Below are 25,634 nucleotides of genomic sequence, written 5' to 3' on the forward strand. Positions count from 1 at the left end.
TTGACTGGGTGAAACAGTGCATCATAGGGCAAAACTTTTTCAACCAACGTACCTCAAATGAGGTAGCTTAAAGAAAGCGCCCAAATGTTTAACACATTTTCCAATACATTAGAAGTTCTGCCATTGTTGAAGGCATTGAGGTATCAGGTAAGGAAACTGGTATCTCTGAAAGGATGACCAACAGCAATACTTTTGGAATATGAAACTGAAAATCTAGTTTTTCATTTCGATTTGAAAGACATTTAATAAGTAAATATTATGCTTGCTAACTTTTTATTTTTCCCTCTTTGTTCATTCTAGATGCCAATAAAATGGATGGCTCTTGAGTGCATACATTATAGGAAATTCACACACCAGACAGATGTTTGGAGCTATGGTAAAATAAAATCTATATTGAATTATATTCTGTAAATAATAACATTGTATTTATTTGCTAAGACCTTTTTATGATCTATTTTTAATAATAATGTGAAAAAGCTGGTAGTCCATTGGCTAGTTTTGTGAGTCCCAATTTTTCCCATTAAGCATATCTTGGAGTAGCAGTTCTCAAACCTTTACATTCTTAAAAATGATTGAGGATCCACACACAACTGCAATTCGCTATGTTTTTTGCCAGTTTCTAGCAAAAAAATTGATTTTCTTAATTACCATGGCATTTGCTTAATGATCACTGCAAAAAAGGCTGGAAAATTACTTTCAGTCATATGGATGCCTTGACTTAAGACCACAGTGACTTTCAACCACAATTCCATCCTCAATTGTGGACATAAGTCAAGGATTATTCAAATATATATCAATATTTACTGTACTAAAAATTAAAGCTTCAAATATTTAATTATTTGACTTTGTGGAGCCTATAAAAGGGTTTTGGGGACCCTGGATGTCTCCAAATAACACTTTGAGAGCTGCTGTCTTAGAGGATGCAGTGAAAGATGTTTTCCTGGGTTCTGGATATGCAGGGAATTGACCTTGAAAATGATGATCCTAGTTTACATGTTGTTAACCAAACTTATATAATTTTGTTTCCACATAGAAGGTGAAGTTTATTTTTTTAAAAAAATCTGTATAGTATTTGTTTTATATGTTGAAAAAAATTGCATTTCCATGAAGTCTTTGTGTCAGCTTGTTGAAACCACCCTTGGGCAGTGTTTTGCCTTATTGTTTGTAGGAGAAGGAATAGCAAAACCTGAGGGGGGAATCAAAAGAGGAATCAGCCTAGAGTCTCGATATAGTAACAAATGGATTAACTCCACCCCTTTTGAATTCTGTTGAGCTTTATCTAATGCCGATATAGTGCTAACCTATAGTTGAGTAGATTTCTGTATATTGGCATGATTAATAGTAAATAAGTTTAATTAGAACTTCACATGTGATCCTGGTCTTTCGTGACTGATATTAATCTGCCACTTGTTGTCCTACATTGGTTTCATAATGAATATTTTTCTTACTGAATTTTGAATATATAAAAATTGCTGTGTATCATAACTTAACATTTCTTATATTCAACATAAGAATATGTTGAATATTCATATTTCCTCCCCTAAAAGAGGGTGAAAATTTGGGTGTGTCTTATACACCAAATGTAGTCCCGCCCACCCGCCAGCCCCCACTCTTTGGAAGTTGTCAGCCTTCACACATTGCATTTTCCGATGGTTCCAGGTGGAAAGTGTTTTTGGGTAGCAGCGCCAGCTGGAGCTGCCCGCCACCTGAAACTTGATGCTCTTTTTTTGCCTCCACATGCCCCGTTTTTGGAATTGGGGAGGAAAAGGCTTTTGGGCAGCAGCACCTTGCCTTACGCCTTCTGCGCTGCTGCCTGAAAACACTTTCCTCCCCGATTCCAAAAATGGGGCATGCCGAGGCAAAAAAAGGCATGCGGAGGCATGATGTTTTCGGGCAGTTCCAGGCAGCAGAGATCGCAGCAATAGTGTTTTTGGATGGTGGCACCTTGCCTTATGCCCCCTGTGTAACACCCGCTTCGCCAAACGAGTCCCAGCCTCTGCACTTCCCTGGGCCGCTTCCAGAATCAGGCTCCGACTGAGGCAGCAAAGGCACAGGGGACTTGCCAGGAAGCCCGGCATCATGTTTACAAGATTGCAGCATCGAGGAAGACTGAAGTGCTGCATCTCTATCGGGCCTTGCTGCGAGAAAACCAGGCTTTCAACGCCTACAGCTATAGGTAGGAAGACGGGGGAATCTCGAGAGTGGAGCCTTCAGTGCCAAGTCCCTCTTCTGCCCCCATGAAAATCATCCCCCACCCCACCCACTCCAGTTAAATGTGTGTAGAGTGATAGGATTTGTTTTAAACAGATAAAAAGATCTGTGCTACTCGTTATCAAAATCTGAGTGGAAGTGAGGACGCTGCTGATCCTGATGCTGGTAGGCAGAGGCAGAGTTCTTTTTTTCTTGTTTTCCTTCCTAAAAATTAAGGTGCGTCTTATAGTCCGAAAAATATGATATATGTTTAAAATATATGAATATTGAGATGATGATACCATCTTATAGAAATAGAAGAGTTTTATCCCGTAATTGATAAATTATCACATCATAGAATAAATACAGGATTGGAGGATTAAGCTTTGAGCTGGAAAAACTAACATGGGAATTTCACAAGCAACCTTGCCTTTATAAAAAAGCTCAGGTACATCTATAAACCCATATCTATGGAATTTGGTTAATGTAATTAATTAGAATGTCAAGCTAATTTTATTGGTGCCTGTTGTTGGCCACTTGAACAACGACTTGACTTGTTTTAGTATGATGTATCTGTCCCTTTTGTTAAACAGAATTGAATTTTAAGAAGCTATAAACCTCTGATGCAGTAATGCAAAAAAAAAAAAAAAAAAAAAAAAACCCACCCTATATAATACTGTACATTCCACTATAGTAGCTGAAGTCTCATCAGAGACAATGTGTTTTATCCAATATTTTATCCAACTGTTTTCCAAAGCAGTTAATTTCATATACTCTGTAGCTAAGAAAGCTAAACATTGTGGTTTAAATTGCTAATCTGTAAAATACATGTTCTGCCCCTTCTATTATTGCTTCATTTTGCAACCTAGCTATGTTCATTGGCAATGGTTAATTATACTCTGGAAAACTGTCCAACATGAACTTTTAATCTAATCTAAAGTCTGGATTTGTAGCCTCTTCCTATTTAACTTTGCTCATAGGTAAACCAAAGTACATTGGGACTTACTATTAGGATGCCTTTATTAAATCACAGCCTTATTCCTACTGCCTCTTAAATGAGAAACAACAAATCTGTTTAGTGTTATAACACTGAATGGCTTAATAATACATGGCTGCCACTATCCTACTTTTAATTTATTGACTATTATGCTTATTTCCTATGTGGGTTTTCAGTGTACATAGGTTTTTTTAAATTGGCTATAAGCCTTTTTCCTCCTTTATTAAAATACTAGCTCTTTATCATATGTTCCCTCCCTCTCTCCCTCTCTCCCTCCCTCCCTCCCTCTCTGAGTGAATGAGTGAGTGTGTGTAATGACCAGCTTCTCCCCCAGTTCCAAGAAAGTACGAACTCTTGAGAACTTTGTATTTCAAAAGGAGCCTTTTATTGAAAGGAATGAAAGCAAGTCAAAACTCAGAGCAGGCTCGGGGTCCCTCAGGGCATGCAGTTCAGGATAAAGGAAATTAGGAACCCCCTCCCCACTGTCTGATATGGACTCTGACCAATCCGCAGTGTGAAGATGAATTGAACCAGCCTCTCTGAGAAACAGATAAGAAGAGCTTCTCAGGGTCATCTTGCAATCCACTCGGTCCCCCCCCCTCCCCTTTCATTTCCCAAAGTGTGAGAATTCTCCAGGCATTCCTAGTGCCAGGCAATGGTTATAAACCAGGTTAAAATTTATACAAAGAGGACCAGGCAGGAAATAGGATACTTAGGACACATAGGAAAAAGAACTAAATGTGGCAACTCCAAATCCTCCCCCTTCTTCCACGAAGAATGACCGATACACGGATCTGACAGTGTGTTTGCACATGCATGTAATTTGTTATGAGGTTTGGAAGAGCAGTTCAGTCAATAAAGATATGTAGACATTATCTTGCAAACCACCATCTGATCCATGGGCATCTTCTGGGGGAAGAGGATAAAATAAGTTAAAGTGTAATAATGCAAGTAAAAAACTGGTGGGGCTTTGATCGTGACTACCCCTCTCTCCTCATGGATATCTTTGAGCTTATTCATTATCTATTCTTCTAAATCCAGTTTAAAATTCACTTGAGATTCATCTTCGTTGTCTTCATTATTTTCAGCTATGTGATTGTGATTTACATTAAATGTGATTGATATGATCATATTATTTGTAGAACTTGCAGCTTTTCAGTTAATCAAACCTAGTCCTTTCTATCTCAATGCTGGCGGATAGTGGAATTCGGAACACTGCAGTATCACCCTGTTAGTACACTTAAACAGAACCAATAACACTAGTCGAAACTCTTCTCATTATCCATTCTTCTGTTCACTGTTGTTGACATTAATGAAACTTGGTATCTTTAAAATGCTGAGTCAGCCATGCCCACAAATGCATTGCTAATATTTAATAATTTTATATGTAGAGATGTACATTTTGCTATGAGAAAAGGTTGGAGTAGGTGTGGTGTATGTGAAGGAGAATTGGTGTTTTTAAGCAAGAAAACAGGTGGGTTGTCACTATCATGGCTCATACCTTTAGGAGTCATGGTGAAATGCTTAGTGATGCCATGCTGGCATACCAATGTGTCTCTGATAGGCATTCCACAAAGAGAAACTACTCAACTGGCCTGTAAGTAAATGATCGATTTTAAAAGGAAATGGGAGAAGGAGAGACTTACTCTGTAATTAGGCCAGATTCTATCATCCCAAAAATGCTTGGCAGAAGGAGGGGAAGAGAACATGGAACAGAGTGAGGCTATGCAGAGTGAGGATACTTGATTGCATCCAAGAGGGAACAGGAAGAGAGGGGATGTTCCAAAAATAATACCCAGTGATAGGGCACTGATAGAAGTCAGCATCTGGCTGAGACAGAAATGAAGTGCAAAATAGCAATACTTTCCCATTTCAAAAGGAACTTGATTGGCAGTATTATTGAAATTTGTATCCATGGCTAAAATGGGACTGGAATAGAAATGTAATTCAGTTGCATGCAGTGGTTATGGTACTATGTGATTAAAAATCAAAAGGAGGCCTTTATCAGGAAGAGTTCTTTGTATCATACTTTCCTACATCAAGAAAGCACATTTTCAAACCTCATAATTATAAGTCAAATGGAGCAAACAGAGTCTTTCCCGTGTTAATAATTGTGCTGCTAATATGTTTGGAGCAACTTTGTGGGATTCTATCATGGAACAATAGCTCCCTTGTTGCAGTCAATGTGTGTAAATAAGATCAATGTCTTACATTTAGCTTGCAGATGTATGGGTGTGAAGAAGGAATATGTACATATAACACATTTACTTTTTTATTTTATTTTTGAGAGTGATGACAGGTCTTAATTTTTCTGTAAAAATGGATTTTGAATTTAATTTAATTTAATTTAATTAATTCAATTTAATTTAGTATCATTTCTATTTAAATTCTATTCTTGCTTCTTATTGCAAATTCCTTTATTTGTTTCTGTTGTTTTTTCTGCGAGTCTGATAAGATACAAGGACTCAGCAAAGAATTTCTGATGGCTGAGCAATGTGTAGTCCTGCCCTGGACACCAAGACATCCAAAGGACTGCCAGTTCAGTACAAGAATGCAGGAAGCCCCAGGAAAGCCTTTTCACAAAATTAGAAAGGAAAGAAGCAAATCAGAATTGAGCTTGGATAGCTGTGGCTCCACATAGGATAGTCACAGCCATTTGTCTAAGTGCATTATTTTAAATATGTAGAATACAACATCTTTTCTTAATACTAGCTTAAGCATAGAAGAGTCCAACCTGGACTGACATGTCAGCAATGAGAAGGTGAACCTTTATATTTTTCCCTCCCATGGACTTCATAAAATTCTTTGTCCAGAGGACTTTTGAGGAGGGAAAAATTCAATGGAATGCTGACACCTGCATCCAGAAGGATTTACAGAGTAGGTGCTCCCTTTATATAGCTGTCTCCACAAAATGGAATCTGAGAGGTACTGCAAATTGTCTTCAGCAGACCAGAGGGACCAGTCTCTCCAAACCTAACTAAGTTCTGAGTTATTTTGGCATGGTGGAACCAGTGCCTGTGGCAGCTTCATTGCCTTCTTCCAGAAAATATAGAAAATACAGGAACCATGAGGCTCATGGGTGGGAGCTAGAGTAAAAAAAAAAAAAAAAAGAAAGCTTATAATCCTTATTTGAACAGTTTGGTTGTAGTAATTAAGGCATCAAGCTAGCAACCCAAGGTCATGAATTCTAGTCCTGCCTTGGACACAAATCCAGCTGGATGACCTTGGGCCAGTCACTCTCTCACAGTTCTATGAATCAGGCATGGGCAAACCACATCTGAAACCTTGCCAAGAAAACTGCAGGGACTAACCCACAAGCCAACACTGACTCCAAGGCAGAAAAACAAACAATTTTAAAAAATTATTTTTCCAAATGATGAGTGTTGAGATGCACATTTGGGAATTTTTTAAAGAAGGCACTGGAACTCATCTCAGTTCCAATTTCTTCTTAAAATTAGAAGAGCCTTCTAAGGAGCCAAGCTTACTAGTGAAGGCCTGTAACTTTGCCTCAAATTGCAGTGTTCATCCCTTGAGTGATGGGACTGCACAGGAAATGGCATTGCCTGGAGCAATACGGAATCAAAGATCCATCAAAAAGAAGAGGCGTTTGGCAAGAACAGAAATGAATAAATTATAAGAAATGATTGCTTTCTTTCCTTAATGTGTGCTCATTAAAAGCTGGCAACGTTTTACCAATATGCAAACTGTCAAAACTTTTTTTTTCCTGAAGAGGTAATCCCAAATGGGAAAGCCTGAGAAACAAAAATACATTGTAGTCAATAAGCAGGTATGTGTGCGCCATGTGTCGTGTTGGTAGATGATCTCTGGAGGGCTCGGGACAGAGGTTGTTCTGGCCCCTAGGGGGAGAGCCTTCTCTGTGGGGGCACCTACCATCTGGAATGAGCTCCCCCCGGAGATACGGAGGATCCCGGATCTGCGCACCTTCCGCCGTGCTGTGAAGACCTTTTTATTCCAACAGGCGGGCTTGGCCTAATCTCTTCCCTTTTTTAAATATGTAAATTTTAATCTGTTTTTAAATTATTGGAGTGTTTTAATTTGTCTGGGCCAAAATGATTTAATTTGATTTTATCTGGTTTTTAAATTTTTTGTATCTATGTATTTTATTGTTGGCTGTTCACCGCCCTGAGTCCTTCGGGAGTAGGGCGGTATACAAATCAAATAAACTAAACTAAACTAAACTAAACTAAACTAAACTAAACTAAACTAAACTAAACTAAACTAAACTAAACTAAACTAAACTAAACTAAACTAAACTATTAGACCTCTCAGCAGCTTTTGATACCATCGACCATGGTATCATGCTGCGCCGGTTGGAGGGATTGGGAGTGGGAGGCACTGTCTTACGGTGGTTCTCCTCCTATCTCCGACAGTCCGTGTTGGCTGGAGGGCAGAGGTCGACCTCAAGGCACCTGGTTTGTGGGGTGCCACAAGGGTCAGTCCTCTCGCCTCTCCTGTTCAACATTTATGTGAAGCCTCTGGGCGAGATCATCCATGGTTTTGGGGTGCAGTGCCATCTGTACGCTGATGACACCCAGCTGTACATCTCCACCCCAGACCACTCCAACGATGCCCTTGAAGTGATGTCCCGGTGCCTGGAGGCCGTGCGGGTCTGGATGGGGAGGGACAGGCTCCGACTCAACCCCTCCAAGACTGAGTGGCTGTGGCTGCCGGCGTCCCGATATAGTCAGCTGGTGCCATCGCTGACTATTGGGGGCAAGACATTGGCCCCCATGGAGAGGGCGCGTAACTTGGGTGTCCTCCTGGACACACGGCTGTCTTTAGAAGAGCATATGACGGCCGTGGCCAGGGGGGCTTTCTATTAGGTTCGCCTGATATGCCAGTTGCACCCCTTTCTGGATCGGGACTCCTTATGCACGGTCACTCATGCCCTCGTTACTTCCCGCCTGGACTACTGCAACGCTCTCTACATGGGGCTCCCCTTGAGGAGCACTCGGAGGCTCCAACTGGTGCAGAATGCGGCTGCGCAGGTACTTATGGGGGCGACATGGTGCTCCCATGTGACACCTCTCCTGCGCGAGCTGCATTGGCTTCCAGTGGTCTTCCGGGTGCGCTTCAAGGTATTGGTTCTCATCTTCAAAGCGCTCCATGACTTAGGGCCCGGTTATTTACGAGACCACCTTCTGCCTCCGATAACCTCCCACCGGCCAATACGCTCCCACAGAGAGGGCCTCCTCAGGGTGTTGTCTGTCAGGCAATGTTGGCTGGCGACCCCCCGAGGAAGAGCCTTCTCTGTGGGGGCACCCGCCCTCTGGAATGAGCTACCCCCAGGGATATGACTGATCCCGGACCTCTGTACCTTCCGCCAGGCCCTGAAGACTTTTTTATTTCAGCAAGCCGGGCTGGGTTAAAAATCTTTTAATTGGGAATTTTATGGGTAAGGGGTTTTAAATTGGGGAAGCCAAAGATAAATTTAATTTCGTTTTAAAGTATTTTAATATTTGTATTAAAATATTTTAATATTTTTAATTTTGGCTGTTCACCGCCCCGAGTCCTTCGGGAGAGGGGGCAGTATAAAAATTTTAAAAATAAATAAATAAATAAATAAATGTGTGTCCGCCCATCCGTCCCCTATGTCAGTATATTGAGAATGAAAAAAAAAACCCAAAAAGAAACATGGCATATCTTGGTCAGCCTCCTTTCTCTTTTTTTTACAGTAGGCTCTTCAGTATCCTTTTCCTGCCTGATCTCAGAAAGGCAGGATGTTTGTTATCCCACGTCAGCTTATCCTCACCTCTGTGATACCTCTGACTGTGAGAAAGAAGCCTTTTTCCTCTGCTTTTCTCTTTTCTTGACTCTTGCAGTATTCAATATCTCCTGCTCCACCTTCTACACTTTCTGCTTACAGCAAACATTCTCTCAGAAAGAGCCCCTGGCACCTGGTCTTTTCTTCTTAACAGGCTAGCCTTTTCACACCAATGATCCATTATGGGGAAGGTCTTCCATCCTCACTCCACCCAGACTCTTTCCAGATCAGGCTTTTCCTCTCCCCCTGGCTTGTATGTTGTACCTGTAACTTGAGGATAGTGTACAGTATACAGTGGAACTCAATAAATCCAAGCAAAATATAGCTAATCATGCTAGGGAAAGATGAATAATGAATGTATTATATAAATTCGTAGAAATCCTAGTGTGTTTGTATGTTTATGTATATGTGGTTGTGTTGCTTCTGGAAGTTAAATGTGACAGCTTGCTAGATGTGATGCTTTGTAAGATGTGCTTCCTTGCTTAATGACATATTTTAAATTATCATTAAAATAAAGCAAAAAATATGTAGGTCTCATTTGTTCTTAATAAATGGAAATGTGGTTAGTAACATCTTATGCTCTGAATTAGAAAAGAAATAATTTTAGGTCAACTTTGTTTGCTTATTTACTTACAAAAAGACAAAAATAGCAATTAATCCCTCTCCCTCCCTTTGGCCTCTTTAGTAATTTTCTCAGCATTCGCTCACTTCAAATTATATTTTCCTTGCCTCTGATAATCCTTGTATTGCCTCCTGTTATATGTCTCAATCAGTGGTGAAATGTAAAATTTGTTACTACCGGTTCTGTGGGCATGGCTTGGTGGGGGGGTAATGTGACTGGGTGGGTGTGGCCAACTTTTTTTTTTACTTTTTTAAAGCATTTTTTTACAACCTATTCAGCTGATTGTGCGCAAAGCGCATGCGCGAAGAGAACCGGTGGTAACACCAGTTGGAACCCACCACTGATCCATTCCATACTCCTTCAGCACTCAAAATTATTCAGAGCCAAGCAACTAGCACAATGTCTTTATGATGCTACTATTTTATACTAGAATTTGTTCAATCTAAATTTCTTAAGATCAGCTTTTCAAGTCCTAACATGTGTCTCTAATGGCACTTTGAGACTAGAGACAGGACTTGAGAAAGTGAATGCTAGAATATGGGTGGCTATACTCCATACTCAATTACTGGCTCAAACTATTCTCTTTTCTCCTTGGCCTTGCCTCATTATCAATGAGGATGATTTTCATTCACATAGAAAAAGACAGTGACAACTAAAATCTCACCCTTGGGCTTCTCGCCAGATCTTCTACTCAGAACTGGATACAATCAGGCTCTCATTAAACACTGGGGAGCCGACACAGAGTGCCAATTGGGTCTAGTCAAATCCCCAGCCGTTATTGCCAATGAATCCTATAGGTACACTGCCTTCTCTATGGTATACTAAGCTCAAAGTATCTAACCAGAAGTAACTTTGCTCTGACATGATGTCATGTCCTTCTCTCAGCTGTTCTTGAAGACTAATACAGGAAGATTCCCTACCCAGAGAGGCAATGACCCTGCAACTCTGGACATGTGGAAACAACAGAACATGTACTCCTATAGTGCCTACACTACAGAAACATTCATACTAGCCTCATCTCACCAATATTGCACAGGGTACATAGGACATTTCTACAGCTCCCTGTTGTTTCAGATACTAATCTGCTACAACATGTAATGTTGTGAAGTTCTACACAGCAGTGTTTAAAATTCATCAGATAATAGCCTGTGCCATAAACTAGTCTTAATGGGCATCTAGTTCATCATTCTAAGAGTGCTCTCTACTGTAATAGAATTAGTCTGCAAATACAGACTTTATCCTCTCCTACCTCCAACTAATGCTCCTACCCCTCCTTTTAGATTCCTTTTACATATGTGTTTTTATATATATGTTTCCGTTTTATATTTTTTAGCTTTTTATAATAATTATTTTTTATAATCTCATGTATTTTTATGCTTTTTAATTGACCATCCTCCTTTTGATGGGCTTTGACCATAATAAAAATTTGATTAATTGTGATGAATGCTTTCCTTTGGTTTTTTTTTTTTACATGAAAGTGTTAAAAGTGTTGGAAAGAAAATGTTGGAAAGAAAGCCTCAGAAGATTTCCAGGAATCGGAAAGTGATATCCAACATTAGATTTTCTCCCTGAGATCTAAGCTTTCTCTAAGATCAAGAAAGGAAAAGTCCTTCTAAGGGATCTTAAGAGAGTGGCCTTACATATGTTTCATGTATTTTTTATATCTTGATTTTGACAATGGCCTTACAGTTTCAGGTTAGGATAGATTAAATACAGATTTTAAAATTTATGGTCTCAATCCACCATGCAGTGCTGCAATGCTTAAAATGCTCAGAAGATTTAACATGCAAAAGCTCAATTATTCATGTCATGGAGCGTTGTTCAAGAGAAAGGAATGGCAAAGAAAGTGCTAAGGATGAGTAAAAGGAGTAGAGATACTTGAGTGATAGTGGATGCCAAGTGATACATGTACAGTATGGACACTTGTGTTCTATTTTATCTTTTGACTCATGGAAAAAGTCTGTTTTGCATATTTTTAACAAGAATTGCCCCTATAATGATTATGTGTTTCAGGTTTGCATGGACTATTGTAAGAATTCTCACTTTTGCTTTAGGTGTCACCATTTGGGAACTTATGACCTTTGGTGGAAAGCCTTATGATGGGATTCCAACAAGAGATATTCCTGACTTGTTAGAGAAAGGAGAGCGGTTACCGCAGCCTCCTATCTGCACCATTGATGTTTACATGGTAATGGTGAAATGTGAGTAACTTTAATTTGATTCTAGCTTTTTGGATAGGCGAGTTTTACTGAAAGAGTTTCCCTTGCAGCTGGCTGTCACAAATCCTTCGTAGCAATGCGGCCATTTTGAAGCATCATTGAAGCAGTTTTGTTAATTATAATCAAATAGTATACCTTAACATCTTGAAGTTTGTAAGGAGATGAATCTGATTGAAGGGCTTTGTGTTAATTGAATCCTTATTGTTGGTAGATAATATCACACAGTATTGCCATGCATCAAATCCATTGCGGACAAATGACATCCCTTTCTATGACAACTGGTTTATTAGATGATAACATTTCATGTTGTTCTAGAAACATATATGAAAAGTTGTAAAGAGATTAACATTTTTTCAAATTATAATATAAAAAATCTAACGAAACAAAACCAGTTTGGAGGTGTAGTTTTCCTTTGTATAACCAGCCATTTATAGATGTTGATATGTCATGCTAACTAGAGTGCATCTCTGTGAGAACATTAGAATCAAGGAGAATCTGGAGACAAATTATTTTGTTTATGTTTGCATCTGGATTCTCACCTGGCACATCCCACTCCCCAACTGTTCAGCTGCTAGAAGATGTAAATCCTGGAGCTCCAGTTTTAATTTTAAAAGAATTAAGAAATACTCTGTGGTATTTCTGGTTTAATTTAAATGAGATTAACAAACAGCCATTTTTTCCATGTGGCTTGCTGCTCACATATACAGGTGAAAACATTATCATAAGATACAAAGAAGATGATCCCACTAATGGTTTGAGTTGAATGGTAGCAGCAGGGCACAGCAATTGGATAGGAAGCATCAACTTTATACTGGCTAAGTGGAAGAAGGAGAAGGAGAAGGAGAAGGAGAAGAAAAAGAAGAATTCCTGCTCTGGTATTATATGCTAGATGATAATCAAGTCTTTAGCATATGAAAGCTAAAAGAAAAAAAAGCAAAACCATAATTGATATCAACCCAAATGTCAAAAAATAACATAGTGCGGGGAATGAGGAAGACGTAAAAACATCCAAAATTAATGTGAGATATTTTGGCCTTGAGTCAGTTAAAATCATGGTCAATGTAGAAGCTGTAAACTGGACCCATTAACTGAGAAATGTTAGTTTAGTTTGGGTTCTCTTGGGAGCAGTTAATATCTCATCTTTTGTTCTTCTATCTGCTTTTCTCAGAGTAGACTTAAATACAAGAAATTTAAATGCATGCTTTCACAAGAGCATAACTTTTTAGAATTCTGTTGTAAGTAACAAAAATAAATGCATTTTTCCCCTTTGGAAGCTTTACACTGCAACACAGTTGTCATTTCAATGATAAATTGTCTTGTCGCCTGCTACATATCTGACTGCAGGTGGAACTACATGTGATTGAAAATCCATCCACAAAAGTTACTATTTGTCCATTGAAAACTTTTATTTATTATATTAGTTGATATAATTTCAGTGGGCAAATAAATGTTTTTTATTGATTCTTCTGACATAAACTTCAGTTGACTAAGATTTATATCAAGTCTGAATTATTCATGTCAGACAAACTAGACCAGAATTTCACACTTTGCACTGGAAATTAAAATTCTATTTGAATCTAAGATTTTTATTGTAAGCTGCTTTAGAAATGTGCAAATAAATATATTGTTTTATTGATAATAAATAGCAAAAATACTGATTCTGAAAATAAATTATTAGGCCTTATCATCACTGTTGTTTCATTATTCTTTTTTCCTCAGTTTCCTTAATAAAGTTATCCTAATAATTTTTTGATTCTTTTAAAATAAGAGAGGCATATTGATGTATTATGAGCAATAGAAAAATGCTCATGATGATTTGTTCATCCCTCTTTTGGTGGAATGAATTGCATGATCGTAGTTTGGGAAGTATTAATCTATATGGAGTGGATCCATATTTCTTCCTATTAATTTTTATACTGCACTGAGTGATCCTATAATATCTGAGAACATAGATATGATTGTATATAGAGGCAATTTCACAAGTTGTCTTTGGTGTCAGTCATGCATTCCAACTAAACAAAGAAGGGAGATTTTAAATAAGCAGGTAAGACTCATTGTATTTGGACTTCCTGTTGAACAATGACAGATTTGTAGGCATGTCAATGCTATTTTCAATTAGGCTTGCTCTTAGATAGACTAGGGCTGTGATGGCAAACCTATGGCACGCATGCCACAGATGGCACATGTAGCCATATCACTGGGCACGCCAGCTCAGCTCTGGTGCGCATGCACACACCGGCCATCTGATTTTCGGACCTTCTGGGCCCACCAGAAGTAGGGAAACAGGCTGTTTCCTGCCTCCGGAGGGCCTGGGGGAGTGGGAAAGGCCCGTTTTTCTTTCCCACCTGGCTCCAGATCCTGTCTGTGCATCTGGGAAGGGCGAAAAGAGCCCTTTGCACTCCCTCGGAGGCCTGAAAGGTCCCATTTCCCAACTCCCGGTGGGACAGGAAGTGACTTTTTTGCTGTCCCCAGCCTCCAGAGACTCCCAGAGAGGCCTCTAGAGGCTGGGGACAGCAAAAAATTCACTTCCTGTCTCACCGGGAGTTGGGAAATGGGCCAACCGGAGGAGTGGGAAAGGCTGTTTTCGCCCTCCCCAGATGCACAGAGAGGATCTGGAGCCAGGTGAGAAAGAAACGGGCCATCATGTGCCAGGAGCGGGGGGAGGGGTTGTGCGCGTATGCACAGGGCGGGCCACATAGAATTATGGTGTGGGCACGTGTGCTCACGAACCTCCCCCGCCCCCCCCCTCCTGGCACGCGATGGCAAAAAGTTAGCCATCACTGGACTAGGGCCTATTGCCAAGCAGAATCTATCTGTTAGTAATGCTTTGTGCCCTTTGGCTTACAGAAGAGAAGTAGGGCAAAGTAACCATTTCTTCAAAGCTTTGTAAGAGACAGGAAAAAGAAACTTTCTTCGCATGGCAAATGCTTCCCTAGCAGCCATAGATACCAACTAGGCTGTATATGCACAGATATGAGCCATGCTTGGGCAGTGGTTCGAATGCAGTATTGCACATAATTCTGCTGACTACCAGCAGTTTGAGTCTCACCAGCTCAAGATTGACTCCACCTTCCATCCTTCCGAGGTCAGTAATTTGAGGACCATGACTGTTGGGGGCAATATGCTGAGTCTGTAAACCACTTAGAGAAGGCTATAAAGCATTGTGAAGCAATATATAAGTGTAAGTGCTATTGCTAGAGTCACCATTAAAAAATACACAGAAATATTAATGATGGCAGCATGAAATTCAGTAAAAAAAACAACAACACTCATGGATATTCATGTTGTCATGTTTAGCTGCCTTTATGCTTTTGAAAAATGTTTATTTTTAAAGATATTTGTTCCTTGCAATATAAAGAAGATTTTAAAAGATGTACCTGGATGGGAATATTAAGAGACAACCAAAATCTACATAGCAGCTGGAACTGAACATATAATTGTCAGACTCAAACTGGGATTCAGAAGTTGGAAGATGGACATTATAGCTCTCAGCCACAAGCAGAGAGAGAAATAACTAAAATGCTTTACAGAACAGATAACGCAGGCAAACACAAACAATAGTGATAATGTGTAAAGTAGAATGAACGGTAAAAAAGAAAAGAAAAAAGAATATATGCAAAAAAGCATATATATTAATTGTACCTTATACCAATGTTTATTGCAAGTCAGAGCCTACTGAATGTATTTAGTTTCAGAAAGAGGTTTTAAAAAATAAGATGGTTGATTTACAGAGTGTCGTAAAGAATAATAATGTTTAAAATGGAAATTTGAGGGCATGATCAAATTGAGTTTTAGAAATAAAGTGGTCTTCTCTAATTACTATTTTAATTAACCATTTATGAAAAAAGGAAGTCTTATAGCAAAAGCACTTTTTCTCTCTTTTTGCACATGGCCATAGGTTGGATGATTGATGCTGATAGTCGGCCCAAGTTCAAGGAGCTGGCTGCTGAATTTTCTAGAATGGCTCGGGATCCTCAAAGATATTTAGTCATTCAAGTAAGTGGCCTGAATTCATCTTATTTTCTTTCTCCTCCTGCTTCTTCCTGGTTGATAATGACTATGCAACCATTTTCTTAGCATTTTGTGGTTTTTTAACCTTGAATTTTTGAAATGTCTATGCATTTTCAGAACAGTCTCTATCACTGTTTTGGATTTTGAGAGTAGATGAAGTGTTCTCAAGTGACTGAAAACAGATAAATTGGGGCATACGTTACTTCTGTTCTATTTAGTAGAAAATGAAATATGCCGTTTTGTGTTAAAAGCCAATTGCAAAAAAAACCCTTAGTAGTTCTGTCAATCACAATGCTTTCAAAATATCCTCTATATAATGTAGGATATACTTGTAGCTCAAATCAGGGCATTTGAATATGCTCACCTTCGTGAAGGTGGTTCAGATAAGAGGCTGGTCGACACAAACATTACATGTTTATTTGCCTCACCAAGGTTAGCTACACTAAGGTTAGTTTCAAATACATATTAGATCAGCAAACCTCCTTTTCCTGCCTCAGCTGAAGAGCTAGCTATGGTGGGTTATTTTTCTCCTGTGCTATTTTTGTGTTTATTTTATTATTAGGCAGAACAACAAAGATTGCCCGATATTGCAGTAAGATGAAATATTTTAATTCTCACCCAATTTCTCTTTGTACATCTATTAATAATTTTGAGCTTAAAACAAGGATCTTTCAAGATTGGAATACTCTGAGGATGGTTGGAATGGCCACAGAATGCTTCTAGCAAGATGAAAACAATTTGTTTCTATCTCTAGATATTCTGAATGTGCTATATTTGTACTCACCTTACAATTAGCATATGCATTAATTTTTTTCAGGTTCTTCTATAAACATTAACAGCAGCAATAGAGTGAATATTTTTACTAATAGGAAGCTAGCTATTAAAAATATATAGTTCTGTTCAGCAAAAGCTTTTTAACTCTGGAAATAATGTGCATTAAAGTTTAAAAAAAATATATTTTCTTTCCTCCTTTAGAGACTGTTCTGATCAGTGCTAGTACAGATTATTTTAAATGAAAAGCCTGAATATCAGTACACTAATTTGTTAAAATACATCAAGAATGGTTGGTAGCTTGAATACTTTCAATTTTGGACTCAAGTAACATATATTCTACACATTCCCCAAAGTTAGCATTTCTGTTCCAGCACCTCAAAAGATAAAGAGTGAGGCCTGGGAGCAAGATGATATCAGTGTGACAGATAAAGACAGTTTCAGCAATCCCAGGATTCCCCAAGGAACACAGAAAAGAAAGCTAAAACAGTCAAAAGCCCACTGCTAGAATAATAGATTTCCTGCTTTGCAAACAAAAAAAAGTTATTTTATTCAAAATTCAGGTGAGATTAACTTTTACCTATTAGAATTATATTCCTTTAAACCAAAAAGCCATGATGAAGAATTCTAACGGGATAAAGAAGCTGCCCTACATGACATTAATTATTTGCCATTTAAATAAATAAATAAATAAATTTAGCTTAGAATAGTAAACTGAATGAAAGCGTCCCTCAAAGATTTCAGACAAAGATTTTCTCCAGCATCTATTAGTAGATTTCACTGGAGATGCTAGAGACTTAATCTGCAAAGCAGGTTTGCCACTATAGAGCAGAGAAGTTTACTTTTCCCTTCCCATAAATAGACTATTGCAAGCCACTAGTTCTCTTGATATAGAAAACAAACGTCCATTATGAGGCTGTTACAAGCTTCTCTTTCTGTACAGTTAGGCATATAATTCACCTTGCAATAGTTGTATTTTAGGAAAGTAGTAACATCTCACCATCTCTTGCAGGGATTACCCCTTTCCATAATACTTTTATTGGTAAAAGAGTTTGATTTGGCATTGACATAATCCTGATACTTTGGAAAGAATACTATCGAATAAGTTTTTTAAAATTGTTTTTGCTTTTTGTGGAAAGAACAAGGGTATTCAATAAGGAGAAGTATGAAAGAAATATAGCTAGATTCATAGAATCACAGAATCACAGGGCTGGAAGGGACATCACAGGTCTTCTAGCCCAACTACCTCCTCACAACAGGAGTCATACCAGTCAAATAGTTGTCCAGTCTAAAACCTCCAGTGATAGTTGATAACATTGATTTCTGCCAGCCAAGCAGATAGATGGTTGATGTGATCATCAGAGTAATTATTTTTAATTTTCTATCAATGGGACATTGTACAGGGTGATGATCGTATGAAGCTACCAAGCCCAAATGACAGCAAATTTTTCCAGAATCTGCTGGATGAGGGAGACCTGGAAGACATGATGGATGCTGAAGAATATCTTGTCCCTCAGGCATTTAATATTCCTCCACCCGTATATACGTCAAGGGCAAGAATTGACTCCAACAGGGTAAGAAGAAGAAAAGGCTTGGCTGAACAAAGGGGCACATGCACACACATATACACACACAGAAAGATCACTGGCAAAGCAATCCACAGACTAAATATTATATTCTGATCTTTGCTTGGCTAAGTAGCTAGGGGTGATGGAAAATGTCAGATTAAGGACAGTCATTAAGGTCTGCATTTCTCTAAAACATGAAGGACAAAAGAGTAGAGTTAGCCCTCAATTTACTACCACAATTGGGACCAGAATTTCCATTGCTAAGCAAGGCAATGATTAAGTGAGTCACGTCTTATTTAACAATCTTTTTTGCCACAGTTGTTAGATAAATAACTGTAGTTATTAAGTAAATCACATGGTCATTTAGCAAATCTGTCTTCCCCCATTCTTGCATTGACTTTGCTTGTCAGAAGCTGGCTGGGAAGGTTACAAATGATGATCACATGACCCCAGGACATTGCAACCATAAAAAATACATGTTGGATGCCAGGCAACTGAATTTTAATCATGTGACTGTAGGAACACTGCAACAATCACAAGTGTGAGGATCCATTGTAAGTCAGTTTTTACAGTGTTGTAACTTTGAAAGATTATTAAATGAATGGTTGTAATTACCTATACTCAACAGAGTATCCAGAGTATCCGTATTTTTCAGAGTATAAGACACTCCGGACTATAAGATACACCTACCTTTTTGGGGAGGAAAACAAGAAAAAAAATTCTGCCTCTGCCTCCCAGCAATTTGCCTCCTTGCAGCAAACAGCGAAGGCTCTTGTGGCAATAGGCAATGGCAATCCCTGCAGCCTGAAACAGCTGAGGGTCTGGAGGCCGATCCAACCGACAATCAGCTTGTGCTAATCAGGCTGTGCTGAAGCTGAAACGGGCTGTTTGCTGTTTGCTGCAAGGAGGTAAATTGCTGGGAGGCAGAGGCCAAAGGGTGGGGGCCAGCGGGTGGGCAGGGCTACATTTGGTGTATAAGACGCACCCAAATTTTCACCCTCTTTGAGGGGGAAGTAAAATACCAAAAAATACGATATGTCACTCAGGTTCCTAACAGAATCAGCTGATGTACATGGATGCTGAACTGACATTACTGTCTTTCAGGAGAGAAGGGAAGGATCACCACAAAGTGTACCCATTTTCTCATTCAATAAATGTGTTAGCGGAATAAACATGCCTGCCTCCTGAAAAGTAAAAGCTACCTTTTCAGTCAGGCTAATACCCTTAGAATCTGTCACAAAACCAAAGAGAGATGGCCAATGCATATTGTTCCAACAAATCCAAGAGGTGGGAATTCTTTTTTAAAAAATGCATGATTCATGAAACATTCAAAACAGATTTCCTTGCAAAGATACTCATCTTTGTCAGCTCTCTTGTACAAGTAGTACATTAGTATCTATTTCAACTGGGGATAGATTTTCTAAATATGATTTGTTTCTATCTTTTGATTCACCTGCCCTAACAAGATATCTGTCATATAAAATACATGTGTACAATTCACAGAAAAGAAATGTGTCTTTCAGGGCTGCTAATCTGAATTTACTTTCTTATCTGGGAGCAAAATGGCTGGAGATATAGCAGTAGGCATTCTGGTGCAGTTCTTGTTTCGACAGGAGCAAGAGGGGACAAGAAGGATTTCTTGGCCTGCAGAGTTGAATTATAAATACAAAGGGTGTGGTTTCTTGGGCCATTGGTTGCTGTCTGTTTCTCCCCCTTGTCACCAGTCATCCACTTGCTGGGATGATAAAAAAGGACTTCACACATATGGGGAGATATATTGTAGGGTTAATGATGAATGCAGCTCACATGTTTACCACCACAAATTGTATATTAGACAGAATAGCTTGGTGTGGATGTAGAATGATTCTTTTCTTCGATGTTGAAAGAGAAATCTGTTGCGTAATTTTAAGGATCAGACTCAATAAATAATTCAAGAATGAAGTATTCAAACATAACACTATTTATTTACAGTAGGCATTCTATATTCTCTGAGTGATTGTAGATAGAAGCAAGGAGGAGGTGCATACGTCCCCTTTTATATTAACAAGGCGGAGTAAAAGATGGGAGTGGTTACATATGAATATATTAAGGGAGGAAGAATAAATTAACCCCTGATACCCCGTGTATATACAATTCCCCTATTAGAGAATAAGGCATTTACTTGTGACAAATCCCCCTCTAAATGCCGATTCGATATACAGCAATAATTACATTCAGATTCAGAACAATACAAAACTTGTAATTTAGAAGTTAAATATTTGTGTTGTTTAGATGGTAAAGGCTTAGTCAATATGTCAGCTATTTGTTCTGATGTTTCGCAGTGAACGGCTTTAATAAATCCATCTTGAGATAATTGTCTTACGTGTTTGAATTTGATATCTATATGTCTGGATCTTTGACCAATAGCATCAGAACTAGATATCTCAATAGCGGCTTTGTTATCTTCATGTATGATAAATGGTAATGAAGGATTTTTCCAAATATTTGATAATAAATCATTAAACCATACAAGATTGTTGGAGGCTTTAGACAAACAAACATATTCTGCCTCGGTTGTTGATGTAGCTACTAAATCCTGTTTTCCAGTATACCAGTAGACTGGACAATCGTTAAGAAAAAATATATAACCTGATGTGCTTTTTCTGCATTTAGTATCACCTGCCCAATCCGCATCAGCGTAACAAGTGAGAATGGGCTCTTTAACATTATTAGGTTCCAGTAGTAGGCAGAAGTCTAAGCTGTGCTTTAAGTACCTTAATATTTGTTTAACTGCTTCCCAATGATACATTAAGGGTTTGCTAACATACCTGGATAACAGATTGAGGGGTAAAGCAATATCAGGTCTAGTCCAATTAGAAATATACAAAAGGGAACCAATAACTGATCTGTAAAGTGTATTATCTTTAAATTCAGGGGATGATTCATCCATGTTTCTTAAGAAATCTGTCTGCATAGGAGTATCACAAGTCTTAGCATCATTCAAATTACATTTGTTTAGGAGTTCTATAATTTTATCTTTCTGAGAAAGTTTAAATTCTTTTTTGCTTTTTGCATTATGTAGGGCTTTTCGCGCCAGACATTTTGAATTCTGTTTTCTGATTGGCTCTGCTTCGCTCATCTTAGTGGTCTGTTGAAACCAAGATGGCTGCCATTCAAAATTTTGTGCGGGACCGTTAGTCTTCTTTTTTGTTATATTCTTATCTACAGGCAATTCGCTCACCATTTTTAGTTCTTTAGATTCATCTGTTACGATGTGTTTTTCTCTCGCTGCTCCGCTGTTTTTTATGATGTCTTGGAGGTTCGCGATGAGATTTTCGTCATCCTTTTGGCTTTTCAAAAGTCTCAGTATCTCTGATCTGAGTTCGCTGTTTTCTATCTCATTCTCTTCCTGGTCATCGGTTTCGTCGATTATCTCCTCGTTGTCTGTAGTGCAGTCTTCAGATTCTTTTGTTATTATAGTAGTGGATTCATCGATCATTTCTTGATCCGTTTCCATCTCTTTATTGTGTGCCCTGCTGTTGGGTCTTTCTCTTTTGTTTCTGGAGTTTTCTCTCTTAGGCATATCTGATTTTTATTAAGTCAATCCAACCATCCTCTGCTACTAGATTGTTGCGTAATTTTAAGGATCAGACTCAATAAATAATTCAAGAATGAAGTATTCAAACATAACACTATTTATTTACAGTAGGCATTCTATATTCTCTGAATGATTGTAGATAGAAGCAAGGAGGAGGTGCATACATCCCCTTTTATATTAACAAGGCGGAGTAAAAGATGGGAGTGGTTACATATGAATATATTAAGGGAGGAAGAATAAATTAACCCCTGATACCCCGTGTATATACAATTCCCCTATTAGAGAATAAGGCATTTACTTGTGACAAAATCATCTCAGCAAAACAGTTGGAATCAGGTAATCCTCGAGTTATAACCACAATTGAGCCCAAAATTCATGTTGCTAAGTGAAATATTTTTTAGGTGAGTTTTGCCCGATTTTATGATCTGTCTTGGCACAGTTGTTAAGTGAATCACAGCAGTTGTTAAGTTAGTAACGTGGTTGTTAAGTGAATCTGGCTTCCCCATTGACTTTGCTTGTCAGAAGGTTGCAAAAGCTGATCACATGACCCCCGGACACTGCAACCGTCATAAACATGAACCAGTTGCCAGGCGTCTGAATCTTGGTCATGTGACTAGGGGGCTACTGCAATGCTCGTATGTGTGAAAAAGGGTCATGTCACTTTTTTCAGTGCCATTGTAATTTTGAATGATCACTAGATGAACTGTTGTAAGTCAAGGACTACCTGTGTTCTATGGGAAAAGGAAGTTTAAACAGTTTCAAGCATTTTAAGGGAAGAGAACTGAACAGGATTGTTTATTATACTCTCTTTTCATCAGGAGAAGCAGGAGGAAATAATTGTTTATGTCCAAGCTTCAACCCCTTTGCCATTAGATATGCTTCATCTAAATATATTTTTGCCTTTCCAGAGTCTATTGTTTCCATGAGTTTGAAGTACTTTCTTCTTTCCTTTGTCTAAAGCAACATGTGGAATATAGATTAAAATGTACCTGTACTTCTTTCTGCTGCTGGGACCCAACCCAAAACTTAGTAGAAAAATAATATTTTGGATGCATAATGACTCCCTTATATGGATCCCTGGCAGTTCCCCTCAAATTGTATTAGCTGTCAGGGTTTGAAAAGACTCTCACTTAAGAACCTGTAGAGATTCCACCAGCATAACAGAGCACTGCTATAGTAAAGAGCATTTAACTCTGTGGCTAAATATGAAACATATTTAGAGTTGTTCCTCTGCAGAGGAAAACGCAAACTAAAACATATTAAACATGAATTGTTGTTCATTGCAAGGCTGAAACAGAATAAGGGAAATGAACTCCAAGCTCAGTCTTTACAATCACTATTCTTTGGCATATGGCTTCCTTGAGCTAACTGAAAAGTAGACTTGTTTGCGCTAATGAATATGAATATTAAATGGACCTATTGCAATTGATGGGATTACCATGAATTGGAAATAAATTGAAGCAGTTTAAGCTGTTTATACTCATTGTTACTGGGAAATTAAATTTTATAGTAAAGTTTCCATGAATCTATAGTTATGAAATCTTTTCTTTGAGTTTAATGAAAAAGTGACTTGCCTCATTAAATTATACATTTACTTGAATATTTATACAATAAATTAAAGAAGATAATTCCTTCTTTGTACTAATTTCTGGGTTTTTGATCCCCTCATATTTCAGTGGAGAATTTTCTCATGGAGATTTTCAGCTTTATTGCAAAGTTAGGTTCGGTGATACTCATGGAATAATATGTTTCTTGACTTTATAAATAATATGTTCCTTGTCCTTTGCAGTTATGCCTGTGCATATTTTTTTTAAAAAAGCCAAATACTATTCTCTGGTTATGAAGTAAAAAATGGGCTGTCAGGAAGATCTGCTATGAACTACTCTGCTGTTATCAGAAATTGTTTCTCATTGTTTCTCATTTCAATTGCTTTACGTCTATGTCAAATCCCACTTTTAAGCTCCATTTTCTGCTGAAAGGGATCTGGGGTATCTTTTCATAGAACTGATAATCTGGAAACAGTATATACAGTGTGCTGTAGCGGAATATGTGCTTACACCTGTACAGGGGGTTGTGTTCTGTTGGCCTCTCCTCACATGGAGATCCCTGAGCCTTTCCCTTACAATCTCTGTTACTTTGCCTGCCCATGACGAACAGCCAATTTGGTAGATTCCTCCATCCATACCTTGACAGAGAAATTTACTTTCTGAACCTTGACTTGGGAAGAAAAGTAGAGAAGAATTTAATTTTAATTTTGCCTTTTTGGGCTTTTCCTGCTTCCTGTCTAAAGCAGCCAGTATGTGTTTGGTTGTGTCTGTGTCTGGTTATGAGGTTAAATACTATACCCTATCAGAGTCTGCATACTAGTTTGAAAAACTGCAAGTTGTTTTAGATAATTAAGGTTATGGAGCTAATTAAGAGTTGAAGGAAATAGGAAAAAGGAGAAAGAAAAATACTATGACTTTTTTTAAAAAACATAACTTTTTATTAAGAATTTTAAATACAATAGTAAAAAAACAATAAAAACTAAATTTAGAGAAAGAGGAGAGAATGGAAAGAAAAACTAAAAAGTACAAGAAAAATAAGAAAGAAGAAAAAGAAATGAGAATATAATAAAAGAAATATAAAAAAGTGATAAAAAGTGATTTCAACTCATTAAACTTATAAATTAATGTATAAATATATTTAATTATACTTCCTATAAGATTAAAAATGTCTCTTCATCACATATCCCATTCCTTATCTTTAAGAACATCCTTATAGCATCAGCTTTTCAATTCTCATGTCAGCAAAAAATCCATAAGGCATTGCCAGAACATTGTAACAAAATGTTTTATTTTAACATTGATCAAATAAACCAAATTTATATTCCTCCCTTTTACTTCTAACAGTTTTATTTCAATCAATAACATATTTAATTCAATCAAATATTGTCATAGGATTTTATTTCTTTCAATTCTTTACCCCATTGCCCAGGTTTTAATGAGCTTCTTTTGTAGCTCAGTAAGAAACCATTTTCCAGATCATTCTCTTTATCTTTTGAATTTCTCTTTTTAACAACTTCAGCCAGTTTCTTTGGTATATCCAGTAAAGCATACTTTTCTGAATCACTCCTTGGCCTGTCATTTGTAGTTCCATGTTTTGTAATTTATCTATCTTATTAGATAAATTGTTTCCATATTTGTCATTTTTTAATTAACTTCTTTTAGACACATCTATAGAAGCAAACATTGTTACTCATATCACAGTATTAATATTGTAGTTAATATTGAAGTTGACTTCTGGCTCCATTCTTCAAAAATATCTTTTAATATTTCTATTGTTACAGTGTTTTGAATATTATGTAAGTCCCAGTATTATTTGATACTTTTTTCCTTCTGCTTAAAGTCTTTAGTCCCCTCCTAATGACCAACTATATTAGTGCAAACAGTACTATTTTTATAATTCCATATGCAAGCTATCTTTCTATATGAACATTGTATTGCAAAAGTCATAAACAATAGCATACAAGTAGTGCAGTATTCCTTTCTGGGGGAAAATACATTCTCCTAACAGTCTTAACAATGACAGAAAAACTATTTAAGTGAACTCTGCCTTATTGGGATTTGATTGTCTCCAAATTCGCAGATCCAAGTTGAATTTCCTTTAACACCTATTTTATCTGAATTTTGTAGGCATTAGGCTAGAAACAAGGAAATTGTGACTTCTAATTGCACTTTAGGCATGAAGCAGTGAGTGACCTTGCACTAGTCACTCTCTCTCAGCCTTAAGAAGCAAGCAAAGGCAGACCACTTCCAAAATCTTGCCAAGAAAATTGCACCAACTTGTCCAGGCAGTCACCAGGAATCAACAGTGACTCAAAGGCCTATGCGCATATACATTTGTGCTAATGTT

At 37.9% G+C, this 25,634-nt stretch overlaps 1 protein-coding gene across 1 annotated transcript in view; it reads left to right on the forward strand.

Annotated features, from left to right (window-relative positions):
- The window catches only part of ERBB4 (erb-b2 receptor tyrosine kinase 4), a 584,656-nt gene that overhangs the window by 534,964 nt on the left and 24,058 nt on the right, over window positions 1-25,634 (forward strand). Inside the window, 4 exon segments of the mRNA XM_070933199.1 lie at window positions 301-376; window positions 11,649-11,795; window positions 15,712-15,809; window positions 17,999-18,169. Coding sequence (XP_070789300.1) covers window positions 301-376; window positions 11,649-11,795; window positions 15,712-15,809; window positions 17,999-18,169 — 492 coding nt within the window.

Source organism: Pituophis catenifer, unplaced genomic scaffold (assembly GCF_029215685.1).
Source record: "Pituophis catenifer annectens isolate HBS135680 unplaced genomic scaffold, rPitCat1.0.hap2 SCAF_1, whole genome shotgun sequence".
NCBI lineage: Eukaryota > Metazoa > Chordata > Lepidosauria > Squamata > Colubridae > Pituophis > Pituophis catenifer.